Source organism: Battus philenor, unplaced genomic scaffold, assembly GCF_028537555.1.
Source record: "Battus philenor isolate CCGP_79_NKW_IND1 unplaced genomic scaffold, ilBatPhil1.0.hap1 SCAF_10, whole genome shotgun sequence".
Lineage (NCBI taxonomy): Eukaryota > Metazoa > Arthropoda > Insecta > Lepidoptera > Papilionidae > Battus > Battus philenor.
Genome location: NW_027181662.1, coordinates 11,836,902 through 11,854,488, shown reverse-complemented (window position 1 = coordinate 11,854,488; position 17,587 = coordinate 11,836,902). Strand labels below are relative to the sequence as shown.

The 17,587-nt window shown below is 32.3% G+C and overlaps 1 protein-coding gene across 1 annotated transcript; it reads right to left on the bottom strand.

Moving 5' to 3' along the window:
• Positions 1 to 1,004: 1,004 nt before the first annotated feature.
• Vps16A (vacuolar protein sorting 16) lies at positions 1,005 to 17,339 on the bottom strand. The gene is made up of 15 exons (XM_068767223.1): positions 17,193 to 17,339; positions 15,980 to 16,169; positions 13,736 to 13,882; positions 12,961 to 13,087; positions 12,248 to 12,381; positions 10,938 to 11,113; positions 9,707 to 9,953; positions 8,127 to 8,383; positions 7,378 to 7,516; positions 5,851 to 5,985; positions 4,930 to 5,091; positions 4,141 to 4,360; positions 3,082 to 3,259; positions 1,983 to 2,183; positions 1,005 to 1,262 (listed from the first exon to the last, which is right to left on the bottom strand). The coding sequence occupies exons 1-15, from the start codon at positions 17,240 to 17,242 to the stop codon at positions 1,118 to 1,120; spliced, it is 2,508 nt and encodes an 835-aa protein (XP_068623324.1). The 5' UTR covers positions 17,243 to 17,339; the 3' UTR covers positions 1,005 to 1,117.
• Between the last annotated feature and the right edge of the window lie 248 nt (positions 17,340 to 17,587).

Sequence of the window (17,587 nt, the reverse complement as noted above, 5' to 3'; positions counted from 1 at the left end):
ATCAGACAAGAACACTTTCTTTTTTAGTCTGCTCATGAAAATATTAACATTTTATCACATGAAATGTATTGATATGAATCCCATTAATCAATGTGAATCCGTGAAGAAAATATGGGCCAGTAGTGGCTAACTACAGAAAATAATAAAAGGTCTTATATTATTGTCAGTTAAATTTAAATTAATTTTTGTGCAATTCATCGTAAATTTTTACTATTCTAATTTTATTTTCATTAATATTTTATGACGATAAATTATTATTTGATTTATAAATTTATGTAATTTGTTCATAAATGGTTGTGATGTTTTCTTGTGCTACAGTGTTTTTAACATTTTTTATATACTGAAGCCAAAAACCTGCCATAGACTATAAACATTATGTATACCGGGTTGTTGGTATATAATTATTCCAAGATTTATTTAAAAACATGTTTTAAATTGAAACTAAATCCAAATCCAAATAAATTCAGTTGTGTTATTCTTAATAAAAATTATAAGCATTAATTTATAGAATGTCAACAACTTATGTTATAGCTATGACGGGAAAGAGCTTTCTATATTGTAGCATGTTGCAGTTTTTAATATATCTACAAATTTCGATAAAAATGTAAAATCATCAGAATGAATACAGGATTTTAAATGTTGTAAATATATATTAAATACATTATTAGTGTACAGGTAAATATGAAATATGACTGATTTTGTATGTATGATTTTTCGAAATACGCTTATAAAGTTTTGTTATGATATAGTTTTGGTGGATTGCTCATTGATATTACGAAAAATGCATAAAATTTCACTGACGTCATATTAAAATTATTTGTACAGATGGAAGTCCGATAATGCCGCATCACTTTATACAAATATATATACTTTGGTAAAGCAATGTAAGAAGAGCTTTCGTTTTTTTACAGGTGTGATTATTATTTTCTGTGAGATTCATGTTACAAATAAAGTCAAACCACAACAAATGTTTTTTTCATTTATTTTCTAGATTACTCTTAAATAGTACAAAATATAAACAAAATAAATGACAAGCGAACTTACATAAACAAATAGGAATATAACTTTGTTAAAATATACACATTGAATACTCAAGCTTGGTTATGATTAAATAATTTTATTTTTTGGTATTTAATTGTTCTAGTAAGGCCGATATTTTGGCGTGTTGGCTCGATTCTCGGATCGGACACTTGCTTTGGACAAAAAATAGAGCGCTTTTGTCCTTTTGTTCGAATGCCACCCGAGCTGCTTCTTCATAAAAACTGTAAAACAGTATTGTGATAATGAGATTTATTGTTTTCATACTTGTGAAGTTCTAGTAAAAAGGCAAAACTCAAAAAGAATTTATTGCTTACTAAAAACTGTCTCGTGAAAGATGATCAATTTCAATTTATAAAATCTAAAAAAATTATGTTAAAAATATTTTATTTTTCTATCAGCGCCTGGGGGCAATGGCCTGGCTTGTCAGCTTTACGGGGCTGGTAATAGTTTAGGTGGTGGGAACAAAATGTGAACGCAAAGTGCCAGGCGTGGCGAGTATTGGCACACACTCTCTTTAAGACAAGACAAGAGGGTCCTAGTCTCCGGCATTTGAGCTTGAGTTTACTGGCGGGGTGGCAGTCATGGCAACGGCTGAGCAGAGGTGCTAGGAGTTTCCAGTAGACACTAGCCATTCCGACAACGACTGTAGCCCAAAGAATTGACCATATGCCACGCAGAACAGTTGACTGACGCTGGATGTAGGCCTTTTAATTTGTATTACTTGGTTCAAAATATTAATTTTTAGGAATACCTTTACAAATTTACGTTGATCTGAATTGAATGTCAAGAAAATATTTGAACCAAATTTTTCCTTATATATCACGACAGTTTAGCCAAATGAGAAAAAAAAACTGGATATTTGCGTAACGTTATTTATACTTAAATAAATTTAATAGGTTTTGATTATTATTACTATATATTTATCATATAGTTATCCTTACCCGGCTTTGACGTAATATTTAACTTTGATGTCGTCTCTGCACTTTGGTAGATATTTGAGGGCTTCGTCATTCTTGTTGTACTTCAGACATGCGTCTACAAAAGGTTCATAGCCCACCGGAGATTTCTTCGTCTTGGAGAAACGATCGAGCTCGTCCCAATCGTCCTTTTCGGTCAGTGTTAATATACGAAGCCACCAATATCTGAGAATAAGTCCACAAAGAAACACGTTAAATTACTAATGATACTTTTATTTTAAAATTAAATGTGTTAAGAATAAAAATTTATTGAATATTGAGATTCAAGTTTCTTAAAGCTTCTGCAATGAGTTCAACATTTACTAATAGAAACGGATTTGTAGAGACTATACCTGTTCTAAAGTGCATCCTATCTTCTCACACAAGCCGGTATAATTCACTATCCCACTCGCACATTACCGTATTCTTATAATAGGCGAACGTGTGCATTTTAGTAAAATGTTCCCTATATCTAATCTATGTCATGAGCCGTTTATTTGAAAAGTGGCATAAGTCACTTTATACCGTTCAATTGTATTCAGTGTTGGCATTCACTCGATTTTTATTAAAAAGTGACTTATGTCACGGCAAACGGCTCATATAGTAAACTGCGTCTTAAGAAAACGCTGCAAGGTGATATCCTAGAAAAAGTACATGAACTGATAGAACGGTAAGGCACTTTTCCCGTCTCAGACAAACCTATGGCGCGGTACAGAAGTTTCAGTACCACTACCTATTTTATTTATTTACATTTTATTAAATCAAAATAATAAAAACAAAAAGTAAATAATAGATGAACGTTAAACAATTTATACGAAGGTACAACAGATGGTCTTATCGTTTGAAGCGAGCTCTACCAGAGAATCTTTGGATGGAGATAAGAGACATGGAGAAAGGGCAGTTCAGGGTGTACATACTAAAAACAGTCATTGTCATATTTGAACGGATCGAAGGTGAATCTAATACAAAAATTCTGAAGACGCAATTTAATATCAAATTAAACATTATTATACTTTGTATATCAGAAAACTATACAATATATATAAATTGTGAAGTTATTCCTGGACGATTTAATTATGGATACCTTCTATCCGGCATTTTGTATTCGGAGCGAAGTTTGTCAGCCAGTTTTATTTCTCCGTGGTTAAGAAGCTTTTTGACGGTATCGTGTAGGGAGAGCCCCACGAAGCTTTCACCGTACGTCTCCTGCAGGCTCGACTGCTGTTTGCATAGTTTACGTGCATCTTCGCATACCGAGACACCTGGAATATAAACGTCGATATTATTAATCATACAAATTGCTTTGTTAATGACATTGCGGCGACTTTCTCGCTCCTTAACATTCAACTTGCCTATAGTATAAATAATTTATTACCCCCAACGCATATTATGGCTTTCATTTCATACAAATTTGGCATACTGTACAAGCTGATTAATTATAGGTATAAAAGCCAGAAGGTTAATGACTTATTATGACGGTATTTTACAATCAAGAATGTCAATCAAGGAGAGGTTAATTCATCAAATTAGACTCTTGATCGAAAGTGGATAATAATACGAAATTTGGTAAAAAAGGAGAGGAACCGGATACAATAATTAATACTTATGTAGTGAAAAATTTTATGATGGATGAAAGAAAGAAAAAGCATGTAAGATACTGTGAAGGAAGAAAGAAGACGCATGTCAAAAAAGTATATTTGTAAAACTTATTACCAGAAATTGTAATGTCCCTGTTGCATTACTAATGAAAGATAACAATAACAGGCCAGCGTTTCTCAAATTTTGCCGGAAGATAGTGAAGGACGCAATAAAAAGAAATAAAACTGATGCAAGTCGGGTAAGAAACTAAATAACCAGGGAGTAGAGAAAACAATAAAATTAGAATTAAAATAACTAGGAAGAAATAATAAAAATTCTAAATAATGTTAGATAAATAAAGTAAAAACCGGAAACAGTGATTAATTGTGAAAATTCGTAATAAATTAACATATTAAATAATTTGTATACCAGATGGCAAACGGTTGTTAATAACGAAGGTGAATATATTGTTGATTAGAAATAAACCTTGTTGAAAATGTAGTCGTGTTAATTTAACTTAAAGCGACATTACTTTCATGCCCCCCTAATAAAAACTGAATATTACCCAAGTCGTTCTTTCCCTTCTTATAGCATTCCCTGGCAGAGATGAGAGAGGCTTCCGCGCTGCCGGGGTTGGTCTGCTCGATGGCGTCTCTTATGTGAGTGGCAGCCTGCCCCGCGAAGTTGTCCTCCTGTACGAATACTTTGCGCAGAGCTTCTCGGTTGTGTCCCGCACAGTACTTGATGTACAGAGCCTGCGCTAGCGCGAAACTGCGGATTGTGAGCTGTGGAACAATTTATATTGAATCATCTTAGTCATACCAAAATATACATATATAAAAAATCATCACCAGTAATGATGAAAACCACTTGAGCACTAATCTACCTATCAATATTTGTAAAATATTTATACAACATGAAGCCGTGAAAGTCAAGCTGTAAAGTTAATATTTCAGCCGTAAGACGTCCACAGCTAGACTAGATTACCAATAAAACCGGTTTCAAAAAAGCTTTCTCATCCATATATGAAATTTTCACCTCTGCACTGATTCATCATCATATCTCTGAAACCATAAGTACTACTTACTTGGTTATAGGTTGGAATATTCCTTTCGCTAAGTAGAGGTCTGCTAAATACTGACTTTACAAAATTCCACCCGTAAACGGGGGTTATTAAACTATAATTCTTGAACAGAATATTTTTTTTGGTTTACGAAAAATTATAAAAAATGTTCGCAGAGTTATATATTATTATACGCTTATTTATTGTCAGTATTTTGTGTAAAGGCGGTTTTTATTTCAATCGCTATTAAAACAAGTAACACTATATATTAAAAACTTAAAAGTGCATCACCTCAAACTCATGCTTGCCCATCTTTTCCTTAAGATGCAGCAGCACTATATAGACGAGGTCGGTGTCCCCGCTGGCCGTGGCTTTTCGCAGCGCCGTTGGACCTTCGCCTAGCGTCAGGAGTAGGGGCACTTGGAGCTTGCTATGGGTCTCGTACTCTAGGATCTGCACAATTCAAATACAATAAAATTAAGCAGATTATTAATTTTGTTATGTGATAATACAGCGCAGGTGAGAATCGCTTTAAAATTGTGTGAAAGTGATGAAAGAAGCTAAGGTAAGGGACTTTTACAGGGACTAAATAACCTTAGAATATGTGGTGCTTACGCCAAAGAGAGCTATAGTGCAAAACTTCTGTACCGTGACAAATATAATGTATATACGCGCGGTTAGACTTGTGGGAGTATCTGGCACTCTTTTCCTTCAGGCATCAACGCTCGAGGCTTTGGGCTCATGCTCTTTTTTTCAAACCCCCGCCTCGCCGCGCTTTCCCAAGGTGCGGTACAGCAGTTCAGAACCTCTACGAAGCTCTTTTGGCAGCTTTTGTGATTAGTTACTACAAGAAGATTTAGAGAATGCTTTCAGCGTTGTGTTGTGGACACTGTTGTGTATTCCGCGCTTTAGGTATGTGCGTGGCGAGACAATAGGAAAAAATCGACCGCTTCGTTCTGTCATTCAGCCGGAAACGTTCGCGATGGCGGTGCTCATATTCTTCTTACATTAGGCCCCACCTCGCCGAGCTTTCCTAAGACATGGTAAAGCACAGTACTTGAAAAAATGAAATTAGAAAATCCCCCATTGGTGCTTATTTTAAGTTGAAGATCGTCATTATACTGAGTTTGTATAGTATTCTTATCATAACATATACAATGACTCAAAAGGAAAAATAATGAAGATGAATTAAATATTAAGTTAAGAACATACTTTGATGGCTAAAGCCTTTCTTCCTTTCTCTGCCGCCTTCATAGCGATTGTTGCGTACGATATACCAGGGATATTTCGGAGTTTTTCGCCGATCTCCCGCGCCGCGCTCTCGTTGTCTAAATGAGGTTGTGTCACCTGCACAAAATCAGAAATTGTACAAAACGTTAAAAAACAATTTTAAGCAATGTTATTCAGAAAAAAAAGGATAAAACAATTAGTCGATTGATCTGGGGGCTTTAATGTTTATGAATAAAACTAAAATCACTAACGTCATAAGCTTTTTGAGCAAAACTATAGTCAACTATCGTTACAAAAATAACAATGTATCATAGTCAGTCATCGTTACATCATAAAAAATTAAAAGTGACTGGTCGATATCTTCAAAAGGGCTTCCTTCAACTGGTCAATATTAACACGGTCTTCTAATTTAATCGGTTATTCTTAATGGTAATCAACTGAAATGTAATTTTTGCTATAAATCTAGAAATATTTTAGAATATTACTATTTATTTGTATCCTAATTTTTTAAACAGTTCATTTTAATGTGCTTTACATGTATTATTATTATATACAAAAACGACATTAAAAGGTTAAAGTTTTCTATGCAAATGCCAGGCATTTGTTGCTATATATATTTTTTATCATTTATTAACATTATAAAAAAGATTTACAATATTTAACAGAAGATAGCACAATAACCACTCCAGTATAAAATATTAATATTGTATTATTAAATCGCAAAAGCTTAAAATCTTGTATAAAAAAAGTGACACATGATCAATACAAGAAATAAAAATAAACCCATATAGCCTAAATATCGCCTTCAAAAAGTCAAACAAATCTTTCAAGGGTTTGGGTGTACATATATAATAAATTACCACAAGATATCTTAGTTCTTTTCTTGCTGTTATATCTAACATTAAAAGTGTATATTCCAGCGCTTATAGTTGATCAAAATTTATGGAACTATGTTGACTCATTTATATTATAATGTACACATAAAAAATTGCTAAGTTTTATTTAAACTGTTGAGTTTCTGGCCGGCTCTTCACAACAGATCAGTTTTTAGAGCCGGTGGTAAGCTACAACATATAATGTTAAAATAATCGACGTTTCATAAGCCCAAGTAAATACCTACTTCAATAAAGTTCTTTTGAATTTATGTTAATAAAGTTGATATAGAATATAAAAAAAACATAATAAAATGAATTAAAATAACTTTTAATCTACAGCAATATCCAGTAAAAGAGGATAAATCTCCGTCTGGAGTTGCATTAGGGATGAGTCTTTCTTTCTAAGAATGCAGTAAATCACTATTGTGCGTATACTCAGTCACAATTTAGCTCTTGTGTGCAAAAGTTCGTCTGTCCGTCATTGAACTGGTCATTGTGACTGTGACTTTATAATTAGGAGACGTGGACAGAGGGGACAATTAAGTCGCATAATATTCTTAACACAACTTTAGTCTACCACTGCTCTGGCTTTAATGTTCTTTAGCTTTTAATATTAATCATTATAAATTCTTACTTTGTAACAGGCCCAATGGGAAAGTACTCGCGTCTGTCCATCTTTCAACTGTAGATAAGACGCAATGTGTCCCGCGAGGCAGTGCAGTCGACGCCATATTAAACGATCTAGGAGGATTCGTTCACCGAGATTTTGAACTCTATTGTATGACGATAAGGAATTTTTTTTTTAAATTTGTAGACATCAATTTAAAATATTAAACAAAGGTTACTTAGATTATACATTTAACAATGTTAATAATAAAACATATTTATATCTATGACGTTCACTGCTGAAGATAGATTTACCCATTTTTAAAAGAATCGGTTGGAAGTCCAAGGTGGACGTTTTACATAGACAGGAGTACAACAGCAATCTTCCAGATTGCACGTACTCCTCCTGTACCTAGTGATTAATTAATGTTAACGCCTATAAGCAAAACGCCCATTGAAGTGAACTTACCAATAAGTTCCAGCTTACAAAGCAATTGTGCTTTTCTTTTCGGCGAGAAAAATAGTCGCTGTTTTGCAATAGAACCAATATTTATAAAGGTTATTAAATATTATTTCTAAAATATACTAAATAAATAAATAAATAGTTCTGTTATTGAATTAAGGAAATCGTGATAAAATAACCAGTGTAGAGTTTGTTGCGGACTTTTCTCAGATCAGAGCACGTTTGGGAAACTCACTCCCCCTTTCAACAAGTGTTCACTTAATCCTCCGTGAATAAATAATTATTTTAAAGCTTTAAACTTTTTAAAAGGATACTGAAAAAATGTAAGTGGTATGGCGACTTTAGGGTCTCGTATTGCGTTCAAGACCCTCAGCCAGCGACAGGTCTTGACGTAGTGTTCTGTCAGCACTGGATCCAGAATGAAGCCTTTTCCGAATTGTGCTGCCCTAATGAGCATCTTCTGCACGTCCGGGCTGAACTCGAAGGCGGCCGCGTCGATGCAATCCTGCACGGCGTTCGCGAGATCCGGCTTCACCAGCCTTATGTACTCGTCGGCTCTGTGGCTTCGTTTCTAGAACATTCCGTTATAGTTTTATCAAAATTTTCTATTGGCAGGGTAAGTTGACCAGATATATATTTCCATCCCCGATCCAATTGTAAAAACAACAGTTTTCGTGATTTGTATAGGAAGAGAGTATGATACAGATAACACAGAAAAACATATTAATTCTGAAAAAATTTGTCGCCAATCCTAATAAAAAAGGCACAGGAGTAAGTTTTGCAGTGTACGAAAATAGAAAATTATTTTTTATAAGTTACCGGTTTTTATGATTGTGCTATTAAAATAATTAAATAAAGTAGCCAATGTGAAATGTTTTATTTTCACCGATAAATGTTATCGGACAGTATGAAATTTGACGCGGCTGACTATTCCAAGATATTCTGCATATGCTATACGAGCATATGTTGTAGAAAAATATATATATATCGATCGCAGTGTAGTATTATGGTAGCAGAGCCAGCTGCTGCCTGTCATCGGGAAACTTGTTTGCTAGTTGTGGTAATCCTATTTAATTAATACACTAAGTGTAAATTATATAAAGTTATGTCCCAGAATCAAACCCGCGATCTACGATCGCAAGCCGCAGTCTTCTGCCGCTGGTTTAACACTTTACAAAAGTGGGAACTAAGATACTAATATGATTGCCAAAAAGCATTTTTAGTAATTGTAACATAATACCAAATTTTCTTTATTAAGCCCATATTTCGCTAAATTTAATTTAAAATATTACTATTTTACAAAGGAAAACATTCAGGAAAATTCGTTCCAATATATTCTAATAATATTCTATCCCGGGAATCGAATCCACAATTTACGATTTCAAAACTCAGTACCCTAGTGCTAGGCTACCACTTCTTAAATTAATTGACAGATCATTGGCTGTCAATTAATGTCTCATACATAATTAATAAAAATAATGTAAAGTTTGAAATAAGCATTACAGTAAGAAAAACCGTTTGCAAAATTTAATTAAGATTGCTACGTATTAAAATTAATTATTGTTTAGATTTGTCCCGGCAGACTTTGTACTGCCAATTGTTATTGACAAGCATTTCAATTAGGAAAAATAAATGATACAGCATATTTAAGAGTGGTCAGTTTAGCCTGGATTGAAAAAAGGTGTTAATGTTTTGAGACTTTTTTTCTAACAAATGGACTATATGTTCACTTTCAACCTTTTGCAGCTATAACTAATGACGTCCACTACCTTTCTCTTCCAAAGATTCTAACGTTGACTGGTCTTGCGCTACCCACGCTATTTTCCTCTGCGTGTACTTAATCTTAAATTTAGCTTAAATCCTTTAAATAAGTAATGTTGAATTCCTGTAATACCTGGAATTGTTTAGATGCCTCAACCAAATAAGAGCCTGGTGCGGTGCTATTAATTCTCAGTATCTTGTCCACAACAAGCGGCACCTTTTGTATTAATTCGTGCGTCATTTCGGATATCACGCGGACACAATCCATCTCCGGAATGATATGGAAGGGTCCGTCATATGGATACGAAATAACTGTGTCGTTGAAGCCGTATATGCACATCATGTCATCCCAATGACCCACTATGGCCTGTGAACCGCACCTGAAATAATATACATTATCCTATTTTAAATTCAAAATTACATTCCATTTATTAATTATTAATTATTGCAGTTTTCACACAACACTAATATACACATTTATAACAGGTGATAATGACATTTGCCATAAAGGTAGAGATGGAACATTTGGTTTCTTTTTTTTAAAAAAAAAAAACATGAATTAAAAAGTGGTAGAGTAGCGAGCCGAAAGATGCGGTACCAGGTAGACCGACGACATACTTAACCTGGGGAAGCCGCTAGATGCAGGTAGACCAAGATTGGTCATCGCCGCCATTTTTGGGGGAGGTATACATCTCAGCCAATGCATCGCATTGGGCGTCTATAGGCTGATATGACGATCTTGATTTTAGCATTTTAAATTATTGCGTACACGTAAACAAAACATTAACAGTATGACGGTAATGCAGCGCGATCGCCTTAAATTCAAAAATGCTAAGCGAAGCTATCGCGCTGAACCTTCAGTAGTTTTTCGTCGCTTCAGCTCATAGAAATACGCCTACTGCAAGGCATAGGCCGCCCCCAAAGACATCTATGGGGCATATAAAATAATTGGCACGCTAGGCTGGTGGGTTGGCGATCGCAGTGTTGTCTTACGGCATACAGAGGGCGCTGTTGTCTTTCCTCTGAAAACTTGTTTGTGAGTAGTGGCAATCAATAATTAAAGCATAAAGTGTGAATTATATAAAACTGCATCTCAGAAATCGAATCCGCGACCTTCGATCACCTTAGTCCCCTACCACTCAGTGGTAGCAATACCACTGCTCGAGTAGTCATTTCAGTACGAGTCTGTATCGCGTGAGAGCTTGAGCAAATGTTTTGCTGCTCTTGCGTTTTCGCTACGAAAAATATTGTTAAGTATAAATGACGTTTAGTTTTCAATCCAAAAAAAAACATTTTTTTGGGTATTTACCTAATCATGTTGATAATAATATTTTTTTCAAAAGTGTAATAAAGAAACAACTCACCACACTAATTCCTTTGGTTGCTTAATGTACCCGGTGTCGATCTCACAGTACTTGCTTTTAAAGTTTGAAGATCCGATCCAAAGGAAGCCAGAATCCGTGAATAGCGCAACGTGGCGGCCATTTTGAGACGGCACTATCGACACTATCTGAGTGTACGTGTTTTGAATCTCAGGACGCTGAAACATTATTTCTTGCCTTGTAATGTTCGTAGATGGTAGGTTTGATACCCGGGATATTTTCTTATATAATTTACACGTTGTGCGTTAATTATATGGGATTGCCACTGCTCGTAAACAAGTTTCTAGATGACGGGCAGAAGCGACCTCTGCTATCATAACACCACACTGCATCGCCCACCCTCCTGCCAAGCATTATGGTATATTCCCACATAAACGTTGTTGGAATATGACCACTGATAGAACTTCTTTTTGGAGGTTATATTAGTTGGTACTTAGATCTACGTCGGTTCAATGTGAACACGAATATCTATATGATAATACGATTTCCTCATGATTTCTCTGTTTGTGGCGATGTTATGTAATTTCACAAAAAATGTATGATTGTTAGGTACAGTTATGATTATGTATGTTCTTATAATCAAATTGTTAAAGATAAGCCTTCGTTTTTCAAATATTGCAGGGCCATAGTTGATGACGTGATAAAAAGTAAAAGGACCGAAAATTAAATTAGGTCGGATAAGCATGTAAAAACAGGAGGAAATGAGAATAAAAGTAAAACAAGAATTGTAAACCAAATATAAAGATAATAATAAAATAAATATAAAAAATAGAAATAGTATAATAAAATTGAAATGTTGATGTGAAAAAATGTGATAACGATTATAAAATGAGAAATAGTATTAATAAATACAAAAGCAATAAACTGTGATATATGTTAGAGAATTGTAGTATAAATGATGATGGAATGATATTAAAATGTAAAGCCTTGTCTAGAATCAGAAAGGAGTGAACGAGGGGTCAAAAAAAGTCAAAACGCTTTATCAAAAATATTTAAAATTAGCAAATTTAATAAAATTCTGCTGATATAGCGGATGTAGTTTCCATCTGATTTTTTAGTTTCCGTGTTAGGTTCTCAGATTTTTTTAAAAAAACGTATACAGATTTCTGGAAGTGTCTGGCAATGACTGGCGGATGAAATAGTTTTATTAATACAATTTTATAAACATTAACAGAATACGACGTCTTACTTGTTAAACAAGATTTTCGTTTGAGATATATTTTTCATTAACAATAGTAATTTGAAATTATTAATATTCAGAATAACATATAAAATGAATAATTCTTTATTACCATAAGTACAGCCCTGGATTCGCCGAGTTGACATTTGTAGATTTCTTTATCTCTGCATACAAGGAAACCTATCACTGAAGAAGATCTCTGTCCGGAGCTGAATACGCACCAAGAGCTTATTGGTTCATTGGCACCTATAAAAGAATATAAATTATGGTTTTATTTTGGATAATGATTTATCACATACATTTAATTCTCTCCTTTTGATTAAATATTTTTCCTACATTACATAATTATAGGAGTTAATACAAATAAAATGTTGCCAGGATTAAATTTTTATTAACCCTAGAGCGATTTCAAATAGCTGGCTACATTTGTACCGCTATCGTCTTTCTTCAAATATGTTATTACACAAATATAACGGTTTCTGATAGTGTTACAGTATCCAATAGGTCGTATGTACTTTTGCCATCGGGCGAAAGTCTTCTTTCTATTGTCACACTCTTTATACTAGTTTCCCAATATATTAACACTCTACAGCACTGGGTGTTTTGCCACACACGTTGAGCTGTGAAGTTCCGCGATTCTAGCGGCCTCGTTTTATAAGCCATAGTAATAGCGAGGAAAATTAGTACCTTTTCCAAGATTATCTTAATTTAATAATCATTTGCAAAATTACGGTAACATTATTTTAATTATTGCTAACCCATAATTAAGAATATTTATATTTATATGAAAGTAAATAACTATTTAATTATAAATGCAATACATACGTGGTAAATCAGGCACTGATCTAATCTTAGGATCAGAAACATTGCTGACTAGAAACATTCGGTTAGTGGACGTGATCACAGCCAGGCCAATTCCATGCGGATTTGGGAACAGTTGGGCTTTACACACCTGGAAAATATATCAGAAGCATAAATAAACTAGTTAGAAAAGTAATAGGATGTAAAGTGTTCAGAAATAAATATTGTATAGAAAATAGTAATACTAATTACTGTGTTAGAGATTTTAGTATTGAAAAAAAAAAACTTAACTTGTCGGGTAACAAACATTGTAATAAATGACTTCAGCATCTGAAGTATGAAGGATCAATCTAACAGATTTTTACTGTTCAGTTTATAATTTTTTGTTTCATATGCAGAGTAAAGGAGATTACCAAATTACGGATGATAAGGAAAATCTAGCATATTTTAAATAGCTTCAATTAAAATTAATATCTGCAAGGAAGGAATCACAGAACTAACTTCTACGTAAAGGTTCTAGATAAACTACTTCAAGATAAAATGTCCACATTAGAAATATTTCATTAATAAAAAAATTGATACATTTTCACATTTGCGAAAAAACACTCCTGCGGTTTAATAAGGAAACTTCAAGGTAAAATGTATATAAAAGTAATATATTTGCTATTTCTCTGATTTTATCATACACTAACATATATCTTTAAGTAATGACATTATAATAAAATGCATGGAGCATAAGCTATCTATCCGATCATAGTATTTATGTACAAGCAAAGATATATTCAAATGAATCACTCACTTTTGTGTCCCTGACTTCTTGCCCTAAACTGAATGTCTTCTGGTAAGCACCAAACATGTCATAAATCAAAACATCTCCACTCTCCTGAACACACAGAAGCTGCTCCCCATCAGACCAACCCATGTGAATAAGTACTCCGCTATTCCACTGAAAAGTTATTTTTTTACTTAAGATATGAGAGATTAAGTTAATAAACTTAATGGATTTATTACCAAGCACAGGTTTTATAACAAACAAAGATTATATTTATATTTTACACAATGAGTTATAAAATAATTGTGCCATTTAAAAGCCAAGTATTTATGTTCAGTAGCCTAGAAGTAAGATACACAGAGAATTAACAGGGTAATTACATCATTATTATACATTACATAATTTAAGAAAACAATTGACCTTCTTAATTTTGTTGTGCACAGGTGATTATTATAGAAAGCCTAGAGGGTATCATTTTCTAGACCTAAAATGACTTTAATTTGTCTGATGTTAGATCCCAGTCCCTTTTTATCTTATATATGCTACTATATAATTAACTTTTTGTAACTGTGCTTAGGCGAGTATTTCTGATGTAGTTTATCAGATTGGTGTCCATACCATGCTGGGAAGAATTAAATTGGACTTTTATAGGGAAAGAGAACAAACACCAAACAATAAAGACTAAGCCTACAATAGAACTGAATAGATACTCATATAGATACACAATGTTTTTTTTTTGTTTTAGAACATAGGAGGATTTTTTAGAAGCTACTTCATAATTTTAGAATATACAGATTATGTAATTGACCAATATAAAGCGCTTGTATTTAACAATAAATTAAAATAAAATTGTGACAAGAATTTTTTTTACAATGTTGCATTTTATAGTATTATCATTATTGTGTATTCATTATGTTATCAGAAGAATGTCCAATTTGATAGAAACTATAATCTAATTGTACTTCACCATGATAACATAGTGAAATAAACAACTGTGTACAGTTATTCACAATAAATAATTGTAGAAACATGTGCAGTTATTATGGGACATAGCAACACACTATGTTTAATATACAAAATATAATTATGGGTAGTTTCCTTATCATTGTATTATAATGAAGTGATAATGAAAGTTTCAAAAAATAATCATGTAAAGTTTTTGTTAACATAGGCATACAGAGATATTTTAATATTTCATTGATGTAAATTTGTTATTAAATAAATTTTATGAAATTTATTTAGAATTCACAATTATTTGAAATTAAAATATTTAGTCCATTTTTTGAACTGTTTAAACTGTTATATATGGGTAATAAAATTTATGATAAACCTAATTTTTAATATTTTTATTTATAACAATTATCAACAATTTTTAACCAGAGATATATCATCTTAAACCAGATATTTTTAACTGTACACATACCATTGTTATTAAACATCCGTTTTAGTTGCAGAAAATGGCTATTAATAAAAAATAATCAAGATTAAGGTTACAAAATAAAATAACAAAACAATCATCAATCACATTGGAATGTGACAGGTAACAAACCAATAACTTCATTGAAGGACACTATTTGCAGGGACAGATAGTAAATAATGTTTAATTTAAATAGGTAGTGAAAAGTAAACCTGAATTTTGAAAAACTTTTAAATACTATACTCTTATTACAATATTTATTATTTCTCAAACCATTATTTGTTGGAGTTGGTGTGTACTATAGCTATGAGCTATACATACAACCCTTCAAAAGTTTTATAGCTATTTCTAATCATACTGTATATATACTTGTATGTTTTGAATATTTTATGGTTATAAATATTGACTGTAGTACTTTTTGTTTAAGTACTGTGACAACATTTTTATTACCAATTTTGCATATTTGTGACTTAATTTCATAAAATTTCTCTATGCGGACAATTTGTTTAACATAGATTATGTTAAGTGATTTTAGAAGATGCTTATCACTTTATAGTTTTATAATCAGTTTGTCAATATATTTCTATTGTAACTAGCTGTATATTTAAAAATATTGGTAGCCAAGTCCACACTTAGAAGTGCCTCCACTGTTGATCTGTAATGCACCTTCAGTAAAATATCCAAAATACTAAATAACTTTTTAAAATTTACCCTTCATGTATTATTTTTATTACCATATACTATGATATATATTATAGCAGTAATAATAAATATAATATTGTAATGTTAATATAAATATGCTTTTCTTTTCCTTCTTATTTACTAAACTCTTTGACATATACAAATATACATACCAAAATTTTTGACATAATATTTCCAACACAGTTATAAATTGTTATTACTGGTTTAGCAGTGGTTGCAATCCTCACAAACTGTTTTCTGTCTCTCACCACTGCAATAGGGCCACCATAAGGAGCACCACTAACTATCATATTGCCTAAGCCTTCATCCATAGACCATACCATGGTGTACAGATCAAATTTCCTGTAAAAAATGTTTTAGGCATATTAAAGAATGCCCTATATTATCCTGAAATCGGGTGATTGGGCAAATACAGGCTTATTTCAGAAATTTAACAGATTGGTTAACTATTTGACAGCTCTTCACCAAAATCCTCATGCATTCCAAAAGTTCTACAGGTAATCGAGATATCATCACATATATAAAAGAATGTTTTTTTGTTGAAAAGCCAGTGACAAATTATTTGCTAACATGCAGAGAAGATACTCAGAAAAGAAGTGATACTGAAAAACAGCATGATAGTGCTGCATAGCTTGTATGATTTAAAATTTGGAAGAGCAATAGTGCAGCATAGCTATCACATGATTAAAGTTAAGATTTAGTTAAAAAAATCCTTAAAAATTTTTACAAATTTCTCTATTTTTTTTACAGCATCGAGTAATTGTGCAATAAAATTGGGTAAGAAATAATACAGCATTTATCTATGTTAACTTGCACATTAATTAATTTTTGTCACATCACATTAGGAAATAAAATAGGAAAGTGTAGACACTCTTTTCTATTTTATTTGATGAGATATGTTCGATAGAGTAAGTAGGAAGAAGGATTCATAAAATTATTTAATTTTTGAATTGCCATAATTTTAGAAAAATTAGAGGTATATTTTTACACCAAAACAAATACATTTTTTAAAATTAATTCTTTGGGATGAAAGGTAGCCTGTCACTAAATTTCAGCTTTAGTTTGATTTATAGAACACCATGTACTACTACTTTAGTACTACTAAAGTAAATAAGTTGGTAAAGTTTGTGAAGTAAAGGATAAATGCGAGAAATATTTACTTGCTGTCCACTGTTTAAAGTTTAATTTAGATATTTAGTAAGAATAAAAAATTGGACACAAATTCAATGATTCAAAATAGTGAATTACTTGTTGTTACGAAGAGTTTTTTTTACAAATGACTAAAATTTGCCTTTGACAGTATTAAACTCTTAATAAAATTTGTAATTAATGAAATATCAATTGACTAGCTAAAAAAAAGTGTACCTGTAATAGGAATCTAGTTGGAACCAATCTGCAGTTAACAAGGCTGACATGATGATATTTAAAGGCGAAATCACAAATCACTGTTTGTTAAGATGTATTGAAACCTTTTGACGACTTGTAACAAAATATAAATTATTTATAAATCATTATAACTTTATTAGATTTATAATTCCAAACTCTATTTGTAATTTTAATCTTTATATATCTATATTACACGTATACTTAAGTAAACTTTATTAACTAAATCACAATAAAAATTTCAATACAAACTTTGTTTGGATTTGTGAACATGTCAAACAAAACGTCACTGTCATAAAAATTCGCCACATACGTTCCTTAACATCAAAATAAAATTTTCTTTAAAAATGTGTGATTTATTTTAAATTGTACCAGAT

Coding starts and splice junctions, on each gene's coding strand:
- Vps16A (XM_068767223.1), bottom strand. CDS start 17,242: ATGTCAGCCTTGTTAACTGCAGATTGGTTCCAACTAGATTCCTATTAC. Junction 16,170..17,192: donor CAACTAGATTCCTATTACAG/GTACACTTTTTT, acceptor CATTTTTTACAG/GAAATTTGATCTGTACACCA. Junction 13,088..13,735: donor AAGAAGTCAGGGACACAAAA/GTGAGTGATTCA, acceptor TATATTTTCCAG/GTGTGTAAAGCCCAACTGTT.